Source organism: Dama dama, chromosome 12 (assembly GCF_033118175.1).
Source record: "Dama dama isolate Ldn47 chromosome 12, ASM3311817v1, whole genome shotgun sequence".
Taxonomy (NCBI): Eukaryota; Metazoa; Chordata; class Mammalia; order Artiodactyla; family Cervidae; genus Dama; species Dama dama.
Window position 1 is genome coordinate 19,244,416 of NC_083692.1, and position 20,527 is coordinate 19,264,942.

Consider the following 20,527-nt stretch of genomic DNA (forward strand, 5'->3'; position numbering starts at 1 on the left):
CAGGTTTCTGAAGAGGCAGGTCGGTGGTCTGGTATTCCCATCTCTTTCAGAATTTTCAATAGTTTATTGTGATCCACACAGTCAAAGGCTTTGGCATAGTCAATAGCAAAAATAAATGTTTTTCTGGAACTCTCTTGCTTTTTTGATGATTCAGTGGTTGTTGGCAGTTTGATCTCTGGTTCCTCTGCCTTTTCTAAAACCAGCTTGAACATCTGGAAGTTCACGGTTCACATATTGCTAAATCCTGGCTTGGAGAACTTTGAGCATTACTTTACAAACATGTGAGATGAGTGCAATTGTGTGGTAGTTTGAGCATTCTTTGGCATTGCCTTTACATACATTTGCTTTAGTGCTAGACAATGACATTTAATTTCATTTTTTTTCTTTATTTTTATTAGTTGGAGGCTAATTACTTTACAATATTGTAGTGGTTTTTGCCATACATTGACATGAATCAGCCATGGATTTACATGTGTTCCCCATCCTAACCCGCCCTCCCACCTCCCTCCCCATCCCATCCCTCTGGGTCATCCCAGTGCACCAGCTCGAGCACTTGTCTCATGCATCCAACCTGGACTGGCAATCTGTTTCACACTTGATAATATACATGTTTCAATGCTGTTCTCTCAGATCATCCCACCCTCGCCTTCTCCCATAGAGTCCAAAAATCTGTTCTATACATCTGTGTCTCTTTTTCTGTCTTGCATATAGGGTTATCATTACCATTTTTCTAAATTCCATGTATATGCGTTAGTATACTGTATTGGTGTTTATCTTTCTGGCTTACTTCACTCTGTATAATGGGCTCCAGTTTTATTCATCTCATTAAAACTGATTCAAATGTATTCTTTTTAATGGCTGAGTGATATTCCATTGTGTTTATGTACCATAGCTTTCTTATCCATTCGTCTGCTGATGCTGGGCATCTAGGTTGCTTCCATGTCCTGGCTATTATAAACAGTGCTGTGATGAACATTGGGGTGCACGTGTCTCTTTCAGATCTGGTTTCCTCAGTGTGTATGCCCAGGAGTGGGATCGCTGGGTCATATGGCAGCTCTATTTCCAGTTTTTTAAGGAATCGCCACACTGTTCTCCATAGTGGCTGTACTAGTTTGCATTCCCACCAACAGTGTAAGAGGGTTCCCTTTTCTCCACACCCTCTCCAGCATTTATTGCTTGTAGACTCTTGGATAGCAGCCATCCTGACTGGCGTGTAATGGTACCTCATTGTGGTTTTGATTTGCATTTCTCTGATAATGAGTGATGTTGAGCATCTTTTCATGTGTTTGTGAGCCATCTGTATGTCTTCTTTGGAGAAATGTCTGTTTAGATCTTTGGCCCATTTTTTGATTGGGTCATTTATTTTTCTGGAATTGAGCTGCAGGAGTTGCTTGTATATTTTTGAGATTAATCCTCTGTCTGTTGCTTTGTTCGCTATTATTTTCTCCCATTCTGAAGGCTGTCTTTTCACCTTGCTTATAGTTTCCTTTGTTGTGCAAAAGCTTTTAAGTTTAATTAGGTCCCATTTGTTTATTTTTGCTTTTATTTCAAATATTCTGGGAGCTGGGTCATAGAAGATCTTGCTGTGATTTATGTCGGAGAGTGTTTTGCCTATGTTCTCCTCTAGGAGTTTTATAGTTTCTGGTCTTACATTTAGATCTTTAATCCATTTTGAGTTTATTTTCGTGTATGGTGTTAGACATTTAATTCAGTTTAACTTACATTTCCGTGACTTTCTCCAGTGAAGGTGATTATCTCATCCTACAACTATTATCTGAACCTGTTCCCCACCAATCCAATAAAACTACATCTACTTTTATAGTCCTCTAGTATTTAATACCTCTGACCACTACTTTTTTTTCTCTTGACTATGCCACACAGCCTATGGGATCTCAGTTCCCTGACTGGGGAATGAACCCAGGTCATAGCAATGAAAGTGCAAAATCTTAACCACCAGACCACCAGGGAACTCCCTGACCACTGCCTTTAACAATTTCTTCTTCCTTGGTTTCCGTGTCCCAGGTTCTTCCTCCTACAACACTGCTTCCTCCTTCTCAGTCTCCTTTGAATGGTCCTCTTCTTGTTCTCGCATCTTAAAATGTTGTTCGTCCTCAGTGTCCTGTTGCAGGCCTTCCTCCTTTGTTAGTCTAAGTGATTCCACAGCTGACGCATCTACTCTTAGGGCTTCAACAATGAGTCCACATATACAGATCTATTCTCAGATCTATGTCTGTAGCCTAGATCATGTGAACGCCCTTCTCTTATTGGCCAGCTATCTGCCAAGTGTCTCTATTAGGATATTTCCTGGGCACCTCAAACCCAACTTAGGCAAAACTACACTTAATATCGTCTTCACTGTTTTTTTTGCTTTGGTTTTTGTTAAAAGTAAAATTCACATAAAGTTCACAATTTTAAACATTCTTAGGTCTACAATTCAGTGGCTTTTAGTGCATTCACAGTGTTGTACAACAATCACCACTAATTCCAGAACTTTTCATCCCTTCAAATAAAATTCTGTACATTAATCAGTCACTCTCTCTGTTATCCATTCCCCACAGCCTTGGAAACCACTAATTGGATTCTTGTTTCTATGGATTTGCCTATTCTGGGCACTTCCTATGAACAGAGTCATAGAATATGATTTGTGTCTGACTTGATCATTCCCAGGTGGTGCAATGGTAAAGAATCCACCTGCCAAGCAGGAGACCCGGTTCGATCCCTGGGTCAGAAAAATCCTCGGAGGAGGAAATGGCAACCCGCTTCAGCATTCTTCCCTGGGAAATCCCATGGACCAGGGAGTCTTGCATGGGACTCCCCAAGGAGTCCATGGGGTCACAAGCGTGTTGGACATGACTGAATGACTTAACAACAACATCTTTCACTTAACATGTTGTGAAGGTTCATCCATTTGAATCATGTGACAGTACCTCATTCCTTTTTATGGCTGAATAACATGCTGTTCTATGGATATGCCAGGTTTTATTTATCCACTTATTAGTTGATGGACATTTCAATTGTTTTCACTGTGAATAATGGTACAATGCATATTTGTATGCAACTTTTATTTGAACATATGTTTTCCATTCTCTTGAATGTTGTCTCTGGGAATGGAATTGTGGGATTACATGGTAGCCCTATGTTTAACTTTTGAAGGAAATACCAAACTATTTTCAAAAGCAGCTGCACCATTTTACGTTCCCACTAGCAACGTTTGAGGATTTCAATTGCTAATATCTGTAATTCTGTGGATTTTTTCCCCCTAGTTATACCTGTCCTAGTGGATGTAAAGTGATATCTCATTGGGGTTTTGGTTTGCATTTCTGTAATGAGCATTTAGGGCTTGCTTGGTGGCTCAGATGGTAAAGAATCTGCCTGCAATGTGGGAGACCTGGGTTCAGTCCCTGGGTTGGGAAGATCCCCTGGAGGAGGGTATGACAACCCACTTCAGTATTCTTGCCTTGGGAAATCTCATGGACAGAGGAGCCTGGCAAGCTGTAGTCCATGGGTTTGCAAAGAGTTGGACACGACTGAGAGACTAAACACAGTGAGTATCTATCCATGTGCTTTTTGGCCATACATGTATCATTCATTTTTCTCTAGTCTTTTTAGATTAGAGAAATGTCTATTTACATTCTTTGCTCTTTTTAAATTATTTGACTTCTTATTATTAAGTTTTAAGAATTCTTTATGTATTATGAACATTAGATTCATCAGTTCAGTTCAGTCATTTGCTCAGTTGTGTTGGACTCTTTGCGACCCCATGAACTGCAGCACGCCAGGCCTCCCTGACCATCACCAACTCCCAGAGTTTACTCAAACTCATGCCCATTGAGTTGGTGATGCCATCCAGCCATCTCATCCTCTGTCATCCCCTTCTCCTCCTTCCTTCAATCTTTCCCAGCATCAGGGTCTTTTCAAATGAATCAGTTCTTCCCATCAGGTGGCCAAAGGACTGGCGTTTCAGCTTCAGTATCAGTCCTTCCAATGAATATTCAGGACTGATTTCCTTTAGGATGTACTGGTTGGATCTCCTTGCAGTCCAAGGGACTCTTGAAAGTCTTCTCCAACACCATAGTTCAAAAGCATCAATTCTTCAGTGCACAGCTTTCTTTATAGTCAGACTCTCACATCCATACCTGACTAGTGGAAAAACCATAGCTTTGACTAGACGGACCTTTGTTGGCAAAGTAATGCCTCTGGTTTTTAATATGCTGTCTAGATTGGTAATAACTTTTCTTCCAAGGAGCAAGCATCTTTTAATTTCATGGCTGCAGTCACATCTGCAGTGATTTTGGAGCCCCCCAAAATAAAGTCTGCCACTGTTTCCATTGTTTCCCCATCTATTTGCCATGAAGTAATGGGGTCAGATGCCATAATCTTAGTTTTCTGAATGTTGGGCTTTAAGCCAACTTTTTCACTCTCTTCTTTCACTTTCATCAAGAGGCTCTTGAGTTCTTCACTTTCTGCCATAGGTGTGGTGTCATCTGCATATCTGAGGTTATTGATATTTCTCCCGGCAATCTTGATTCCAGCTTGTGCTTCATCCAGCCCAGCATTTCTCATGATGTACTCTGTATATAAGTTAAATAAGTAGAGTGACAATATACAGCCTTGATGTACTCCTTTTCCTATTTGGAACCAGCCTGTCGTTCCATGTCCAGTTCTAACTGTTGCTTCTTGACCTGCATACAGATTTCTCAGGAGGCAGATCAGGTGGTCTGGTATTCCCATCTTTTTAAGAATTTCCCACAGATGTATGATTTACAAATCTTTTTTTCCTATTCTGCAGGTTGTCTTTTCACTTTCTTTACAGCATCCTTTGATGCACAAAATTTTTAATTTTGATGAAGTCCAATGTACTTTTTTTTGTTTGTTTGTGCTTTTGGTGTCATCCTTGAAAACTGTTGCCAACTCAAACTGTTGCCAAGTCTAAGGTGTCTTGGTGTGTTCGGGCTGCTACAGCAAAATTCCACAGACTGCAGAGCTTTATGAACAGCAGAAATTTAATGGCCACAGTTCTGGAGGCTAGAAGTCAACATCAGGGTGCCAGCAGGGCCAGGCGAGAACACTCTTCCTAGCTGACTCACATGGCAGAAAGGGACTAGAAAGCTGAGTGGGATCTCTTCTATAATCCCATTCATGAGGGCTCCCCGCTAACGACCTAATCACCTCCCAAATAATAATATATTAATATTCTATTAATATCATCACCTTTGGGGATTAAGATATCAGCACATAAGTTTTGGAGGGACATGAACATTCAGATAGTAGCACAAGGTCATGTGGATATATACCTGTATTTTTACTTTTTTTTTTGGTGATGCTGTGGGTCTTGTGAGATTTTAGTTCCCCAACCAACAATTGAACCTGAGCCCATGGCAGTGAAAGCTCTAAATCTTAACCATTGGATCATCAGAGCACTCCTTTTATATACATATATTTATATATATGGATTGCACTGGTCTTTGTTGCTGCATGCAGGCTTTCTCTAGTTCTCAAGAGCACGGGCTCCTGTTCATGGTCATGCGCGGGCTTCTCATTGCAGTGGCTTCTCTTGTTGTGGAGCACCAGCTCTAGGTGCGTGGGTTTCAGTGTGTGAGCTCAAAAGTTGTTTCTTGTGGGCTCTAGAGCACAGGCTCAGTAGCTGCAACCCATGGGCTTAGTTGCTTCACAGCATGTGGTATCTTCCAGGACCAGGAATTGAACCCATGTGCCCTGTATTGGTAGGTGGATTCTTTAACCACTGGACCACCAGGGAAGCCCCTCTGTTTTTAAACAAAATTTCGTTGTTTTACCTTTTACATTTACATCTTGGATTTGAGTTAATCCTTATATATGTTGTGGGGCTTCCCTGATAGCTCAGTTGGTAAAGAATGCACCTGCAAGGCAGGAGACCTCAGTTTGATTCCTGGGTTGGAAAGATCCTCTGGAGAAGAGCTAGGCTACCCACTCCAGTATTGGGCTTCCCTTGTGACTCAACTTGTAAAGAATCCACCTGCAATGTTCAAGACCTGCGTTCCATCCCTGGGTTGGGAAGATTCCCTGGAGAAGGGAGCAGCTACCAACTTCAGTATTCTGGCCTGGAGAATTCCTTGGACTGTATAGTCCATGGGGTCACAAAGAGTCAGATACAACTGAGTGACTTTCACTTTGTATATGTTGTAGTATAGGGGTCCAAATTCATTTTTTTGCATGTGTATATCTAATTGTCTCAGCACCAGTTCTTGAAAAGACTTCTTTCCTCCATTGAATAGTCCTGGAACTTTTGTAAAAAATCAACTGACAGTAAATGCACCCATTTTAATTATAAACTCTCAATTATATTCCTTTGATAAATACTTCTATCCATGTGTAAGTACCACACTGTTTTGATCATTGTAGCTTTCTGAAAAATTCTGAAGTCAAGGAATGTGAGTACTCCAGCTTTGTTCTTTTTAAGACTGTTTCAACACTGCTACTCAGGGTTCCTTGCAATTCCATATGGAATTTTAAGATCAGTTGTCCATTTCTACAAAAAAAGTGTTCAGAATTTTGATAGAAATTTCATTGAATCTGTAGATCAGTCTGGGGTGTACTGCCATCATAACAAGATTAAATCTTTCAATCTATGAACACGGGATGTCTTTCCACTTATTCACAACTTTTTAAATTTCTTTCAATAGTGTTTTGTCATTTTCAGTGCATAAGTCTTTCATCTCCTTGGTTAAATTTTATTTTGAGGTGGTTTATTCTTTTTGATGCTATTATAAAAGTGACACTATTTTCTCCTGAAACCATAACATTTCTGGGAGAAAATATATCTGGTAATATCAGTCTTGGCAAAGATGTTTTGGATCCGACACCAAAAACAAAAGCAGCAAAAGCAAAAATAAACAAGTAGGACTACATCAAGCTAAAAAATTTCTGCACAGCAAAAGAAATCATCCATGAAATAAAAAGGTAACCTGCTGAATAGGAGAAAATATTTTCAAGTCATGTATCTGATAAGCGGTTAATATACAAAATATGTAAAGAACTCATACAACTCAATAACAACAACAAAAGATCTGATTTTAAAATGGGCAGAATATCTGAAAATAGATGTATTTCCAAAGAAGACCTACATATAGCCAACAGGTACATGAAAATATGCTTATCTCTTATCATCAAGAAAATGCAAATCAAAACCACCTCACCATCACCTCACACTTGTTAGAGTGGCTATTATCAAAAACACAAGAGATAAAAAAATATTCATGAGGATATGGAGCAAAGAGAGTCCTTGTGCACTGTTGGTGGGAATGTAAATCGCATAGTCACTATGGGAAGCAGTATGGAGTTTTCTAAAACAAAAGCAAAACTACCATAGGATGTAGCAATCCTACTTCTGAGTATTTATAGGAAGAAAATGAAACCACTAATTCTAAAGAATATATGCCCCCCAGGTTCATTGCAGCATTGTTTACAGTAGCCAAGATATGGAAACAACCTAAATGTTCATTGACAGGTGAATAGATAAAAAATATGTGAGAAACATAAGTAGTGGAATGTTATTCGGCCATAAAATCAATGACATTTTGCTACTTGTGACCACATGGATGGACCTTGAAGACTCTATGCTAGGTGAAATAAATCAGAGAAAGACAAACGTTGTATGCTCTCACTTTTATGTGAAAACAAACAAACAAAAAAACCCAAGCTCAAAAATACAGGGAACAACAGACTGATGACTGCCAGAGGTGGAGGGAAGTTGAGAGGTGGGCAAATTGGGTGATGGGGGTCCAAAGAACAGACTTATAGCTATAAAATAAATACATCATGGGGGTGTAATGTACAATATTGTGACTGTAGTCAATAATGCCATATTGCATATTTAAAATTTACCTTAAACTTTCTCATTCAGTTCAGTTCAGTCACTCAGTCGTGTCCGACTCTTTGTGACCCCATGGACTGCAGCACGCCAGGCTTCCCTGTCCATCACCAACTCCTGGAGCTTACTCAAACTCATGTCTATCATTACAAGAAAAAAATTGCGGGGACTTCCCTGGAAGTCCAGTGGTTAGGACTTGGTGCTCTCACACCCAGAGCCTGGGTTTGATTTCTAGTTGGTTGGAGAGATAAGATCCCACAAGTCACATGATATGGCTAAGAAAGAAAAGAAAAAATTGTAACTATTTATGGTGACAGATATTAACTATTGTGGTGATTATCTTACAGTGTATGTACACATCAAATAATGATGTTGTACACCTGAAACTAATACAATGTTACACACCAATTATAAGTTTTCAAAAATGAGTTGGGAAGTGTTCCCTCTTCTATTTTCTGGAAGAATTTGTGTAGAATTGGTATTGCTTCTTCCTCAAGTGTTTGGTAATAGTAATAGAATTCAACAGCAAAGCTGTCTGGGCTTGGAATTGTCTTTGTGAGGAAGTTTTAAACTAAAATTCATCTTAATAGATAAAGGGTTATTCTGGTTACATTTAGAGTCATGTTTGGCAGTTTGCTTTAAGGAATTTGGCCGTTTCTTGTAAGTAGTTGCATTTATAATAACAAAAAGTTATTAATACTATTTATTATTCTTCTACTATATTAGGATTTGTAGTGATTCTTGTTTCCATTTCCGTAACTGTGTTTGTGTCTTTTTTCTCTTTTTTGGGTAAGTCTAGATATAAATTTACTAATTTAAGAAAATCTTGTCTCAGAACCATCTTTTGGATTATTTTTTGTGTTGTTTTCTATATCATGAGTTTCTGCTCTGATCTTAATTATTTTTTCCTCTTATTTATTTTGGATTTATTGCTCTTGTTTTCTAGTTCCATAAGACAATAGCCTACATAACTGCTTTGAGACCTTTATATTTTTCTGAGACAAACTTTTTTTTTTTTTTGCCTCAAAAAGTGACATTTATTCAAAGAGTCAAAGAAAAAAAAAAAGAAAAAAATGACAAGATGTCCATCCCTTGGCTCCCTTCCCTCCCCGCTCCTGCTGCTCCTCAGCCCCCTCCAAGGTTTTATCCCTGGCTGGTGCTAGGTAGCACAACAGCCCCCCTCAGATGAGGTCAGCAACATTGAGGGGCATTTCCTCAATGGAGGTGTTGTAGAAGGTCTCGATGTCTCGAAGAGTCCTCTTGTCTTCTTCTGTCACCATGTTAATAGCCACACCCTTACGGCCAAAACGTCCACCACGACCGATTCTGTGGATATAGTTTTCCCTATTGGTGGGGAGGTCATAGTTGATGACTAAGGAAACTTGCTGTACATCAATGCCTCTGGCCTATGTAAAGAAAGAAGGCAGTTTCAGTATGCGAATGAGAAAGCACAAGCCTATCCAGGATTAAGCATACATGTAGGCAGCCAAAGGCAGGCAAAGGAAATGAACACCCCCTTTCCTCAGACACCTGAGGCGTGCCAGATTTTATTCCAAGTTGCTACTTTCCTGAGGAGGGGCACTAGTAGGCCCCTTGGAAGAGGGAATCACCTTGGATCTGAGACAAACTTTATATCCTACAATTTCTCTCTAAGCATTGTCTTTATTTATTGTTTTCATTTCCATTCAACTCAGAATACTTTCTAATTTCCTTTGTGCGTTCTTTGACCAAAGCATCATTTAGAAGTGTATCGTTTAAAAAAAAAAAAAAAAAAAGAAGTGTATCGTTTAATTTCCAAATATTTGGGGATTTTCCAGATATATTTCAGATACAGATTTCCAGTTAATTCCATAGTGATCAGAGAAAACACTTTATATGATTTCAGTATTTCTAAATTTACTGAGATTTGTTTTATTGCCTAACATGATCTATTTTGATGAATGTCCTGTCTATACTTGAAGAGAAGGTATGTTCTGCTGCTGTTGGGAATATCAAGTTGGTTGATAATGTTGTTCAAGGCTTTCCTGTTTTAACTGATTTTCTTCAACTCTTTGTGCATTTGTCTATTTCTCCTTTCAGTTCAAACCTCAGACCTTCATGATGATAAAACCATGTTTACATATTTTTAGAAGAGACACTTGTGATCATTACTGTAGGATATAGTCCACCTATAACTCTGGGAGATAGTGGTGGACAGAGGAACCTGGCGTGCTACAGTCCATGGGGTCGCAAAGTCACAACTTAAGAACTGAGCAATAGTCACACACAGAGACAGGTTTCTTTTCTTGCTCCCCCTGCTGGCAGGTAAAATTTTTTAGTCCATCCTTGGACTCCAGGCTTTCTTGGGGGGCTTCCCTTGTGGCTCAGCTGGTAAAGAATCCACCTGCAATGCGGAAGACCTGAGTCTGATCCCTGAGTTGGGGAGATCCCCCGGAGAAGCGAACGGCTACCCACTCCAGTATTCTAGCCTGGAGAATTCCATGGATTGTATAGTCCTTGGGGTTGCAAAGAGTCACACGTGACTTTCACTTTCTTTTCTTTTGCAAGGACTCTCTTTTATGGCCCAGTTTTCTCTTCTGTTTCTCTCCTTGAAATTGTTATCAAGACTCTGAGACTTCTCTGGTGGTCCAGTGGTTAAGACTCCGTGCTCCCAATGCAAGGGTCCCGGGTTCGATCTCTCATCAGGGAACTAGATCTCACATGCCACAGCTAAGAGTTTGCATGTCTTGACTAAAGATCTTCAACAAAGATTGAAGATCCCGGGTGCTGCAACTAAGACCTGACACAGCTGAATAAAGTAAATATATATATATATATATATATTTATATATATATAAATAAAGTAAATATATATATATATAAAAGACTCTAGGATAGTCTCCCAAACTTCCCCAGGAATTACCACCCTGCTTGTGGCTTTTTTTTTAACTTTCTTTTTTGACTTTCTCTTTTTAACACTTGGGGATTGCTCTTATTTTCCTGTCAGTGTAGTAATGTATTTAAATATATATTTTTTGTAGTTTACCTAACATCTGAGTATTCTGCTGCGTAAGTCTTTTTAGAATACCATGTCAAGCATGCTCGCGGAGACAGAAGTTTCATTTTGAATTCCAAACTGTTTTTATTTATTTATTTAATGTTGTTACTATGTACTCATGGTCCATGGTCAGCCTACTGATTGAACAAATGTCTCATCAACTCTCACACAACAGGTATATATCTCCAAACACAGAAAGGAGATTATATATTGAGCAAACTCTCTGTGGCAAATGTCCACTCTATTCACTGTTTTTGGATGTTATTTCTAAATGCCCTGGCAGAGAATCTGACTGGCACAGCTAGGGATCAAGGTATTTTCTAGTACCTTTTTAACAGAGAAAAAGTTTTTAATTTGTTGACATCTCATTGTATCAACTTTCTCTTTTATGAATTGTGCTTTTACTGTCGTGTCAACAAATTCTTCACTTAGCCTAGGTCTTGAAGATTTTCTCACGTTTTCTTCTTAAAATTTTATAGTTTTGCATTTTACATTTATATCTACGATCAGTTTTTAATCAATTTTTGTGTAAGGTATGAGGTTCAAGTTGAGGTTAATTTTTTTTCTTTTTGCCTATTTTTTTGTGTGCAATTACTCCAGCATCATTCTTCCTCAAAGATAAAGGAAAGACAACACTTCCTGTAACTGAATTGCTTTTGCACCTTTGTCAAAAATTAATTGAGTGCATTTCTCAAAGATGAGAAATGGAGAAGGAAATAAGATCTTGAATATGTTATTTGACGCCAAGATTGAGATTTGGCAGAAATGATAATCCCCAGATTGTCCAATTATGTGAACCAAATCATTTCTTTTACTGATTAAGGCAGTTTGATTCACAACTTCTGCCTTAACTACTGGAAGGAAAATATAGCTCATAGGTTGGTGGACTCAAACATAATTTGATGAAATAGATTATCATATTTTAAAATGACAAAACTGAAAACCTTTTACTTGTTTTGTATGTCTTGTTGGGGTTAAGACCTTTAAAAAAAAAAAAAGACCTTTAAAATGCTGTGCTGAGTGACCTAAGGAAATCAGTAAGTCCAAAAGCTTGGCTTGCTTACCTCGTAGGTTCTACTTTCCTGTCACCTTTTGCATTATTCAGTTTTTTCTAATTAAAATTTTTAAATTTTATTTTTTATAGTGAGATATACAAATGGGCTTCCCTGGTGGCTCAGAATCTGCAGGAGACCCGGTTTCGATCCCTGGGCTGGAAAGATGCCCTAGGGAAAGGAATGGCTACCCACTCCAGTATTCTTGCCTAGAGAATTACATGGACAGCAGAGCCTGGTGGGCTACAATACATGTGGTTGCACAGAGCGACTAACTGTATTGTATTGCAATGTATACAAATGGGAAAGTACAAAAAACATAAATTGTGTAAAGCAAAATCTAGTGAGTATTGGTATAGCTACTACGAAGGTCAAGAGTAGAACACTACCAACAAACACCCAGATGCCTACCATGTGCCCTGATCATATCAGCTCCCTCCCAGAGTTAACCACTAGGTTTGTTGTCGTTCAGTTGCAAAGTCAAATCTGTAGTCCCCACGCGACCCCACGGACTACAGCACACAGGCTCCTCCGCCTCCTCCACTATCTCCCGGTTGTTGTTGTTCAGTCTCTCAGTTGTGTCCTACTCTTTGAAACCCTGTGGACTGCAGAATGCCAGGGTTCCCTGTCCCTCACTATCTCCCGGAGTTTGCTCAAACTCATGTCCATCGAGTTGGTGATGCCATCCAACCGTCTCATCCTCTGTCGTCCCCTTCTCTTCCTGCCTTCAATCTTTCCCAGCATCAGGGTCTTTTCCAATGAGTTGGCTCTTCGCATCAGGTGGCCAAAGTACTGGAGGATTAAATACCATTTAAAGTTTTAAAAAGGATTAAATACCACTTTGGAGAAGGAAATGGCAACCCACTCCAGTATTCTTGCCTGGAAAATCCCATGGGCGGAGGAGCCTAGAAGGCTACAGTCCATGGGGTTGCAAAGAGTCGGACATGACTGAAGCGACTTCACTTATTTACTTAAATACCATTTTGTCCTCAAGATATATTAATATCCTCATTTTATGCTTAGGAGTATGAAGTAAACTATTAAGATTATAAAAAATTATTGTGGTAGGTTAGAAATAAAACCTTCTAGGGAAATTTTGTGACACGCTAGCCAATCCTTAGAGCCTAGCTCAAGATCTTTTATCTTAAGTTCATTTCTAAAATCCCTCTTTTCCTCTTCTCCCTTTAAAACCTGAAAATTACAAACTGCTACAGGTAGCTTAGTTCTTAGCATCTTGATTTGTGATGTGGCATTTCTCAACGAAGTTTTGTTGTTAGTCCAACTGTTGACTATCTGTCCAGTCTTGAAAACATAATTTTCAGCAATTTAACCCTCACAAATAACTTATACTTTGTTATGTAGATTTGGCTTTACTATTGGTCTAACTATGTCCCTTGAATCATCAGGTAAAAAATTATCTCACTTTAATTCAGGAGATGGGTTCTTGTCCCAGCTTTGTCAATTATTTGCTTTATGACCTTGGCAAGTCACTTAACCATCGCTTTCTCTCCTGGGTTAACAATTATCAAGACAGAGTCAGATAACATGAGAATTGGCAGGGACCTTTGAGATTCCATTGATACAGTCCTTTTATTTCATAGAGAGTTGCATGATTTGCCCAGGAGCTTTTTAGAACAATCACAGTCTTCAGCCCCTCAGACCAGTGCTCTTACACCAGGCTTTCTTCCGGTGTTGTTCTAAGAAACAGCAGAAAAGACAAAAAGTGAAAGCACTGAATAAAAGACAATTTCCAAACAAAACAAAACAAAACAAAACAAAAAAACCCAAACAAAAAAACAGGTAACAGTGTTAACCATTAGCTTGTATTGTAGCCTGAAAATTTACCTGGATAAATGTACCCCTCTCTAACCAAAAGCCGATTTAAAACTCGGAAGTTCTGAAGGTAAGTAAGGAAAGGTCAGAGAAATAAATTAATGGAGAAAAAAAATTAATGCTTGGCTTGCAGAACATTCCAAGACTACTCATATTCTCATATAAATTCTTTCTGGTCTTAGTTTGTGCAAGACGAAATTGGGTAACTGGAGACTGCCTGTTTTTAACACATTTCTAAAGGAATGGTGCGCAATAAAAGTTACTTGAAATAGAATTATTTGCCTGGCCTATACTACATATTACATCAGTTCTCTAATTTAGAGCCACTCCTTCTCTGGCCACTACCCAGAACAACGTGCTGAAACCTGCGGAAACCGCAGTCAGCGCAAAAACTCCAAGTCCCATAATGCTCGAGGGCCTGTCTCTAGCGCCTCTTCGCAGGAGCAGCGTCTTCCGTATCGGGAGTTGTAGTCATTCAGAGGCTTCACTTCCGGGAAGTTGGGGAAGGGTGCCACTCCGAGGAACTACAATTCCCAGGAGGCTGTGCGCACACCTCTCCGCCCCCGCCGCTGTCAGGCTCCACCTCTCCCGCTCCTCCCTCAGTGGGCTGCAGCGCTCACGCCTTCCTGTTAGTCCGAGCAGGGAGAAGTTCACTCCGATCAGCTGATCCTAACTGACAACAGGAGAGGAGGAAGCCCGGGAGACAGCGAAGGAGGAGGGGGGGCGGAGATGAAGATGAGGATGGATCCACCGGTGCCCTGAAGAACAGCCCCCGCCTCCACCGGCGCGCAGTGGTTCCCGGACGCCGCCTCGCCGCGACAGAACTGCTTAGTGGTGGGGTTCCCGGGCCGCCGCGGTCGGGGAGGGAAGGGCACGGCCCTGCGCCGGGCGAGAGGTAGCCCTGGAGCTCCCCCTGCCCCCGGGAGGAAGGGGGGGCGGGTGCGGCTGGGGTGGGGGTGGGGTGGTATAAACAATAGATTCGACTCTGGCCTCTGCCAGCGTGGGGGAGATTTGGGGGGACCTCCTTTGTTCTTAGATCCTGCTCCAGCCCCTCGGGTTGAGGTGGTGTTGCCTGGGAGGAAGGAAGGGTGAGAAATCCCCGGCTGGGGAGAGGCGTCGAGGTGGGAGGCCGAGTGGGCAGGCTGTTTGCTTGGGTCCTGGTGGGCGGAGAGGTATCCTTTTAAAGGTTGGTTTTACATTTTTAATCAATTGTGACAATTTTGATTTTTGTTAACGTTGCGGGAGCTGCTTGGGCACGCCTGTGTTTAGGGTGTAAATAAGGTCTCCTAGTCATTCCTTTCGCCGTCTCTGTTTATCTAAAAATTAGATGGATAGATTGATTTATGTATGGGAGGAGTGAATACCTGAGAGGAGGGCTTTACATTTCATTGGAGCATTAGAATGTGTGTCCAGACGAAGGGGAGTTAGAAATATGATTGTAGAAGGGACAAAAGCCCCTTTCTTGCCCCACTTATTTTTCTTTCTTTCTTTTTTTTTTTTAAAGTTATTTTAAAGTTGGGTTTTGAGTGACAAAGAGAAAAATTATTTAACTTACTGCACGTCTGGCTTTGCAGTGGGCCATAGTGAAGGAATTCTGTCTCCTGTTGCTCCCTATTTTTGCAATTAGAGAAAAGGACGAAAGGAAGTACAATAATTGTTTTTAAGCACCATAGAATGGTGCCTGTTTCCAGGTTCAGAGTCCTTAATAGGCATCTGTCTAGAGTTGAAACAGCCCAGTTACAAGGGTCTTTGGACCTGCCCAGGACTTTGATGGAGCTAGAGTTTATTATTACTGCTCCTGTAGCTTTTTACAGGCATCTTTCTTCACCTCTCCCAATTGTGGAGTGCAGGGACGGGTGCAGAAGGCTGTCCCTTCAAGGACTGTTTGCTTAGTGCTTTCGATTCTGAATTTAATAACTCAGGGAACAGAGAATTTCAGTCTGGGAAATAAAGCGAGAGTCTCTTAAGTGCTTTGATCCTAGAGGTAGTTGTTGTTTTCAACAGGAACAGCCTTAATCATGATTTTGAGGAGAAATTTCTAGGATCAGAATGAGTCAGTGTTTAACTTTCAAGAATGAAATTTCTCTTGGGAGTTTTGGCCTCATATTTAATCACAATCTTTTTGTTCTTTTTGTAAAGGTGCACTTCTTTTAGATGAGTGAGATACTTTTCCTGCCTCTATTCTAGGTATCCCCAGAAATATTGACTTGAGGTTGGATAATATTGAAAAGCTCCTGACCACGCTTTCATTACCAAAACCTTGCGGCTGAGGCCCCACCCATGAGCCCACCTCAGTAAATCCATCAGATCTCTCTCAGATAGCCATAAAAGACCCTTTCAAGTTGATTTTGACCACATATTTGCCTGCACTTTATGGAGGATGAAACTATCAAACCAAATCAACGTTGCTGCTGATTCAAGAGTCTTAGAGGCAGAAAATTAAACATTGGAACATTTGTGAGTGTGTGGAGAATTCTAATAGGACATTAATTGTTTTTTTTAAAAAAAACCAAAACACTTTTTTTAGAGTATTCAGAACCCTGTGGAAGTTGTGTGCAGTCTTCAGACTGGACACCTCTGTCTTCACTTCCCCTGGGGAAAGCCCAGTTACTGTTACACGGTAGGTGGTTTCCTTCCAGTCTGAATATGAGTGCCCAGACTTCCCCAGCAGAGAAGGGCCTGAACCCGGGGCTGCTGTGCCAGGAGAGTTACACCTGCAGCGGGTCTGATGAAGCTGTCTTCGAGTGTGATGAGTGTTGCAGCTTGCAGTGTCTCCGTTGTGAGGAGGAACTCCATCGGCAGGAGCGCCTGAGAAACCATGAGCGGATCAGACTCAAAGCTGGCCATGTCCCTTACTGTGACCCCTGCAAGGGCCCCAATGGGCACTCTCCAGGTGTGAAGCAGAGGGCAGTGGTGAGGTGCCAGACCTGTAAAATCAACTTGTGCCTGGAGTGCCAGAAGAGGACTCATTCTGGGGGTAACAAAAGGAGGCACCCCGTCACTGTGTACCATGTCACTAAGGTCCAGGAATTGCTGGAAGAAGAAGGGATGGATGAGGAGACCAAGAGGAAGAAGATGACTGAGAAGGTTGTGAGTTTCCTCCTGGTAGATGAAAATGAAGAAATTCAGGTAAGCGCTCAGTGATGGTAGGATTCATGTGGTAGTGGAGGAGATGTGTTGTTGGCAGGTGACTCTCAGGGAACGTCCAGGAGGAGCTCACATTTTAATCGCTAAGAGGCAAGACTTCCGAAAGCTTAAGTTGCACGGAGTCAGGTTCAGTCACTTACCAGCTGCATGACCTTGGGCTGAATTATCAATACTTTACCTCTCTGAGTCTTAATGTTCTCATCTGTAAACTGGGGACAGTGCCTACTTCATCGGGTTGTTGTGAGGAAGAAATGACAGTGTTTGTAAAGCCTGTTAGATAATGAATACTCAGTATATGATAGCAGTCTTTATTATTACTAGGGTTATTATCAGAAGGAACTGATTTAGAACCACTTTCTGAATGAGAGCACTTTGGTAAGTTGTGAATCCATGTGAATGAGGAGAAACTGTACAGGGAAAGAAACACTGACTTTTTCGGTGGGTCCCAGGGGAGTGGAAGGCTGCAAGTCATAACCCTGCTAGCTCCATTGGGAGACAGGTCTTTGAAAAGTGGGCATTTCCTAGGGGTAGTATCCTCTCCAGATGGGCTCTTATTCTCGTATATTGGCTTCTGAGCAGTAGAGGCCAGTAAGGGCATCTGTGGTTACAGGACTGGAGAATATTTGATTTAATTCTGAGCTAGGGAGAGGGTGGTGAGTGATAGGAGCAAGTTGGGGAGGTGAAAGTGTATGACAGTTGGGCCGATTGGGAAAGGGGGTAGATAAATGTTTATACTTTCCATTGTAGCTAGTATCATTATCATGTCTATACTCTCGAATGAAGACTGCTTGAATTCACATCCTGGCTTCACTCACTGACTCTATAACCATGGATAAGTTATTTAAACTCCATGCCTCAGTTTCACTTCCACATCGTAGTAGCAATTGAGAGGATTCAAAGAAATTAGGAGTGGAAATGGAAAGGCTCTTATCAACGGGCCTGGCATTTGGAGTCAGCATCAGTTTGTTGTATTTGTCTGTATCAGGGAGTATTTGTGGTACATTCAGTACTTTTAGCTGTGATGACTCCTCAAGCCTCCAGATTGGAGGAGTACGTTTGTAAGTTACCACTTGGAAACTCTCTAATTACCCTTGAATATTTTTCATCTGTCTTTTTGCTCCTTAGATAAGATTATGGAGATGAACTGCATCATGATTTCTACGTACATGTATTGTCAGCTAAATACTTTGCTAACACAGGCTTTTCTTTCTTGGCTGAAAGGAACTAATAGAGTTATGGAAGAATGACCCAGATCCCCTTCTGCCTCCCTTGTTAGCAATAATGTCTCTTTATGGATTATTGTCTAATTGGGTGACAGTGTGGACTAAATATTTATAAATGGAACACTTGGATTTGGATGATTCTTGTTGGTTTTGCCACCAGTTCTCTTTAATGTGGAATACTTTGCAGTGTTGTCAGCTTCGCAAAATGAGAGGAAGATTTGGGATGACCAGTAATCCTCATGGATATTGTGTCAACACCAAAAAGAGTGTTTTTTGAGGGGAGGAGGCTGTATTTTCTTTTCGTAGCATTGATGCATATTTCTTAGTAGAGAATTAAGAAAATAGAAGAAGGTATACCAAAGAAGACAAATCCAACTGTTTGTGCATCTTTTTTTCTTGTAATGTGTTATGTATATATGTATATTATAATTGGGTTGTTCTGTAAAGATTTCTCCTTCATAAACATTGACTACTTCCCAGGAAATAACATTTTATTAATTGCAAGCAGCTTTGGTTGGGACTAATGGATTAGATAAGAATTTGAGGTGGTGATTTGTTCTCATAGAGTCATAGTGGAAAAGTACATGGAGAAACTGTCTGGTTCCCTTTTCTAATGTGAACGTCTTAAACAATTAGAGAGGTGATTGTCTGATATAAATCTAGATGATGAACTCAGCTAGATTGTGAACTCCTGGAGAGCAGGACCCTGTGTTGTGCCCTGGGTCATACAATGGTGGACACGTTAGCCCATAAATACTTGATTAGTGATGTCACATCTCAGCCTCAGTTTTTTAGAAATGCATATCACATACATACTTAGTAAAAAGGCTAAAACCATATGAAAGAACATACAATGACAAGAGTTCCCCTCCTACTCCATGCTCTTGGTCTCTTTTGTTAGAACATTCACCATTAACAGTTAACTATGTGCCCTTCTAGAATTTTTGTCACGTATGCTTATGAATATATGTATGCATCCTTTAAATTTTTCAACAAAAAGGGAATCTAATATACTTGCTGTTCTGTCCTTGGCTGTTTTTCATCAAAGTGTACGTCTTGTAGAACTTTCCTTATCTGCATATTGGGGTTTACCGCATTATTTAAAGGCTGCCTAGTCCTTGGTTGAATGATTTTTCTATAATTTTAGCCTAATACAGGATATTTGAGTTGTTGCAACTAAGGATGTATTGAATATCCTATAAATCTATTTAGAAATGGAATCTTTGTCAAATGATGTGTGCATTTTGAATTTAGATCGATGCTACCAAATTTCTGAACCTTATTTTCTTTGTTCCTGCAGTGCTTCTCTGAATCTCCCCTGGGTTCTGGTCTTGGCTCATCATAGTTAAAATTTAAAGAGCTCTTACTTTGGTACTTGGCACTGTGCATAGCATTTGAGCTCATCGAATCCTGATGATAAATAGCTCTGTATTAGTTTCTTACTGTTGCTATAACAAATTATCACAGATTTAGTGACTTAAACAACACAAGTTTATTTTATTATAGGTCAGAGATCAGAAGTCCTAAAATGGATTGATAGGGCTGTGTTCCTTCTGGAGACTATGGAAGAATTTGTTTCCTTATTTTTCTAGCTTCATGAAGCCTCTTGTATACTTTGGCTTGTGGCCCCACCATCCAGCTTCAAAGCTAGTAGTGTTAACATCTTCTAATCCTTTTTTCCATCTTTTTTCTTCTGCTGTCACTTGCTTCTCTGCCTGTGGCCCTTCTGCCTCCCTCTTGCAAGGATCCTTGTGGTTACGTTGGATCCACTTGGATAATCCAGCATAATCTCCCCTCCTCAAGGTCCTTAATTCAGTCATATCTGCAAAGCCTTTTTGTCCTCTGAAGTGACAGACATATTTACAGGTTCTAGGCACTAGGATGAGGGCATCTTTGGAGGTGGGGGGGGGGGGCAATTTCACCCTACCACAGCCTATGAAGTAAGTTGTATGTCTTAGTCAGTTGGGCAGCTATAATAGAATAGCATAGATGGGGAGGTTTAGTAACAGAAGTTTATTTCTCATGGTTCTAGAGGCTAGGAAGTTCAAAATCATGGCACTGACAGATTCAGTGTCTGATGAGTGTTTGGTTCATGACAGCTGTCTTCTCAACTGTGTCCTCACGTTGCAGGAAGAAGCTCTCTGGAGTGTCTTTTATAAGTGCACTAATCCTGTTCATAAGATTTCTACCCTCATGACTGAATCACCTCTCAAAGGCCTTACTTCCTAGTGCTGTCACGTTGGGAGTTGGATTTCAACATATGCATTTTAGGGAATAACATTTCATCTACAAGCAGTGTATTTTCTCGATGAGGACACTGAGACACAGAGAGATGAAATGACTTCCCAAGATCAAGTTACAGTAAGTGGCAGAGGATTTACGCTCC

General features: G+C 40.5%; 1 protein-coding gene and 1 non-coding gene across 3 annotated transcripts in view; one reads left to right on the top strand and one right to left on the bottom strand.

The window, feature by feature from the left end:
• Positions 1-9,323: 9,323 nt before the first annotated feature.
• On the bottom strand, positions 9,324-9,466 carry LOC133067550 (small nucleolar RNA SNORA67). The gene has a single exon (XR_009695332.1). It is a non-coding gene; the product is annotated as a small nucleolar RNA SNORA67 (small nucleolar RNA).
• Positions 9,467-14,381: 4,915 nt separating this feature from the next.
• ZFYVE1 (zinc finger FYVE-type containing 1) overlaps positions 14,382-20,527 on the top strand; it is a 44,284-nt gene continuing 38,138 nt past the window's right edge. The window contains exons 1-2 of one of the 2 annotated variants that reach the window (XM_061156743.1): positions 14,382-14,666; positions 15,959-16,900. In XM_061156743.1, coding sequence (XP_061012726.1) covers positions 16,418-16,900 — 483 coding nt within the window. In that variant the 5' untranslated portion in view covers positions 14,382-14,666; positions 15,959-16,417. The remainder of the gene's footprint in view (positions 14,667-15,958; positions 16,901-20,527) is intronic. The other variant, XM_061156742.1, reaches the window with a different exon arrangement.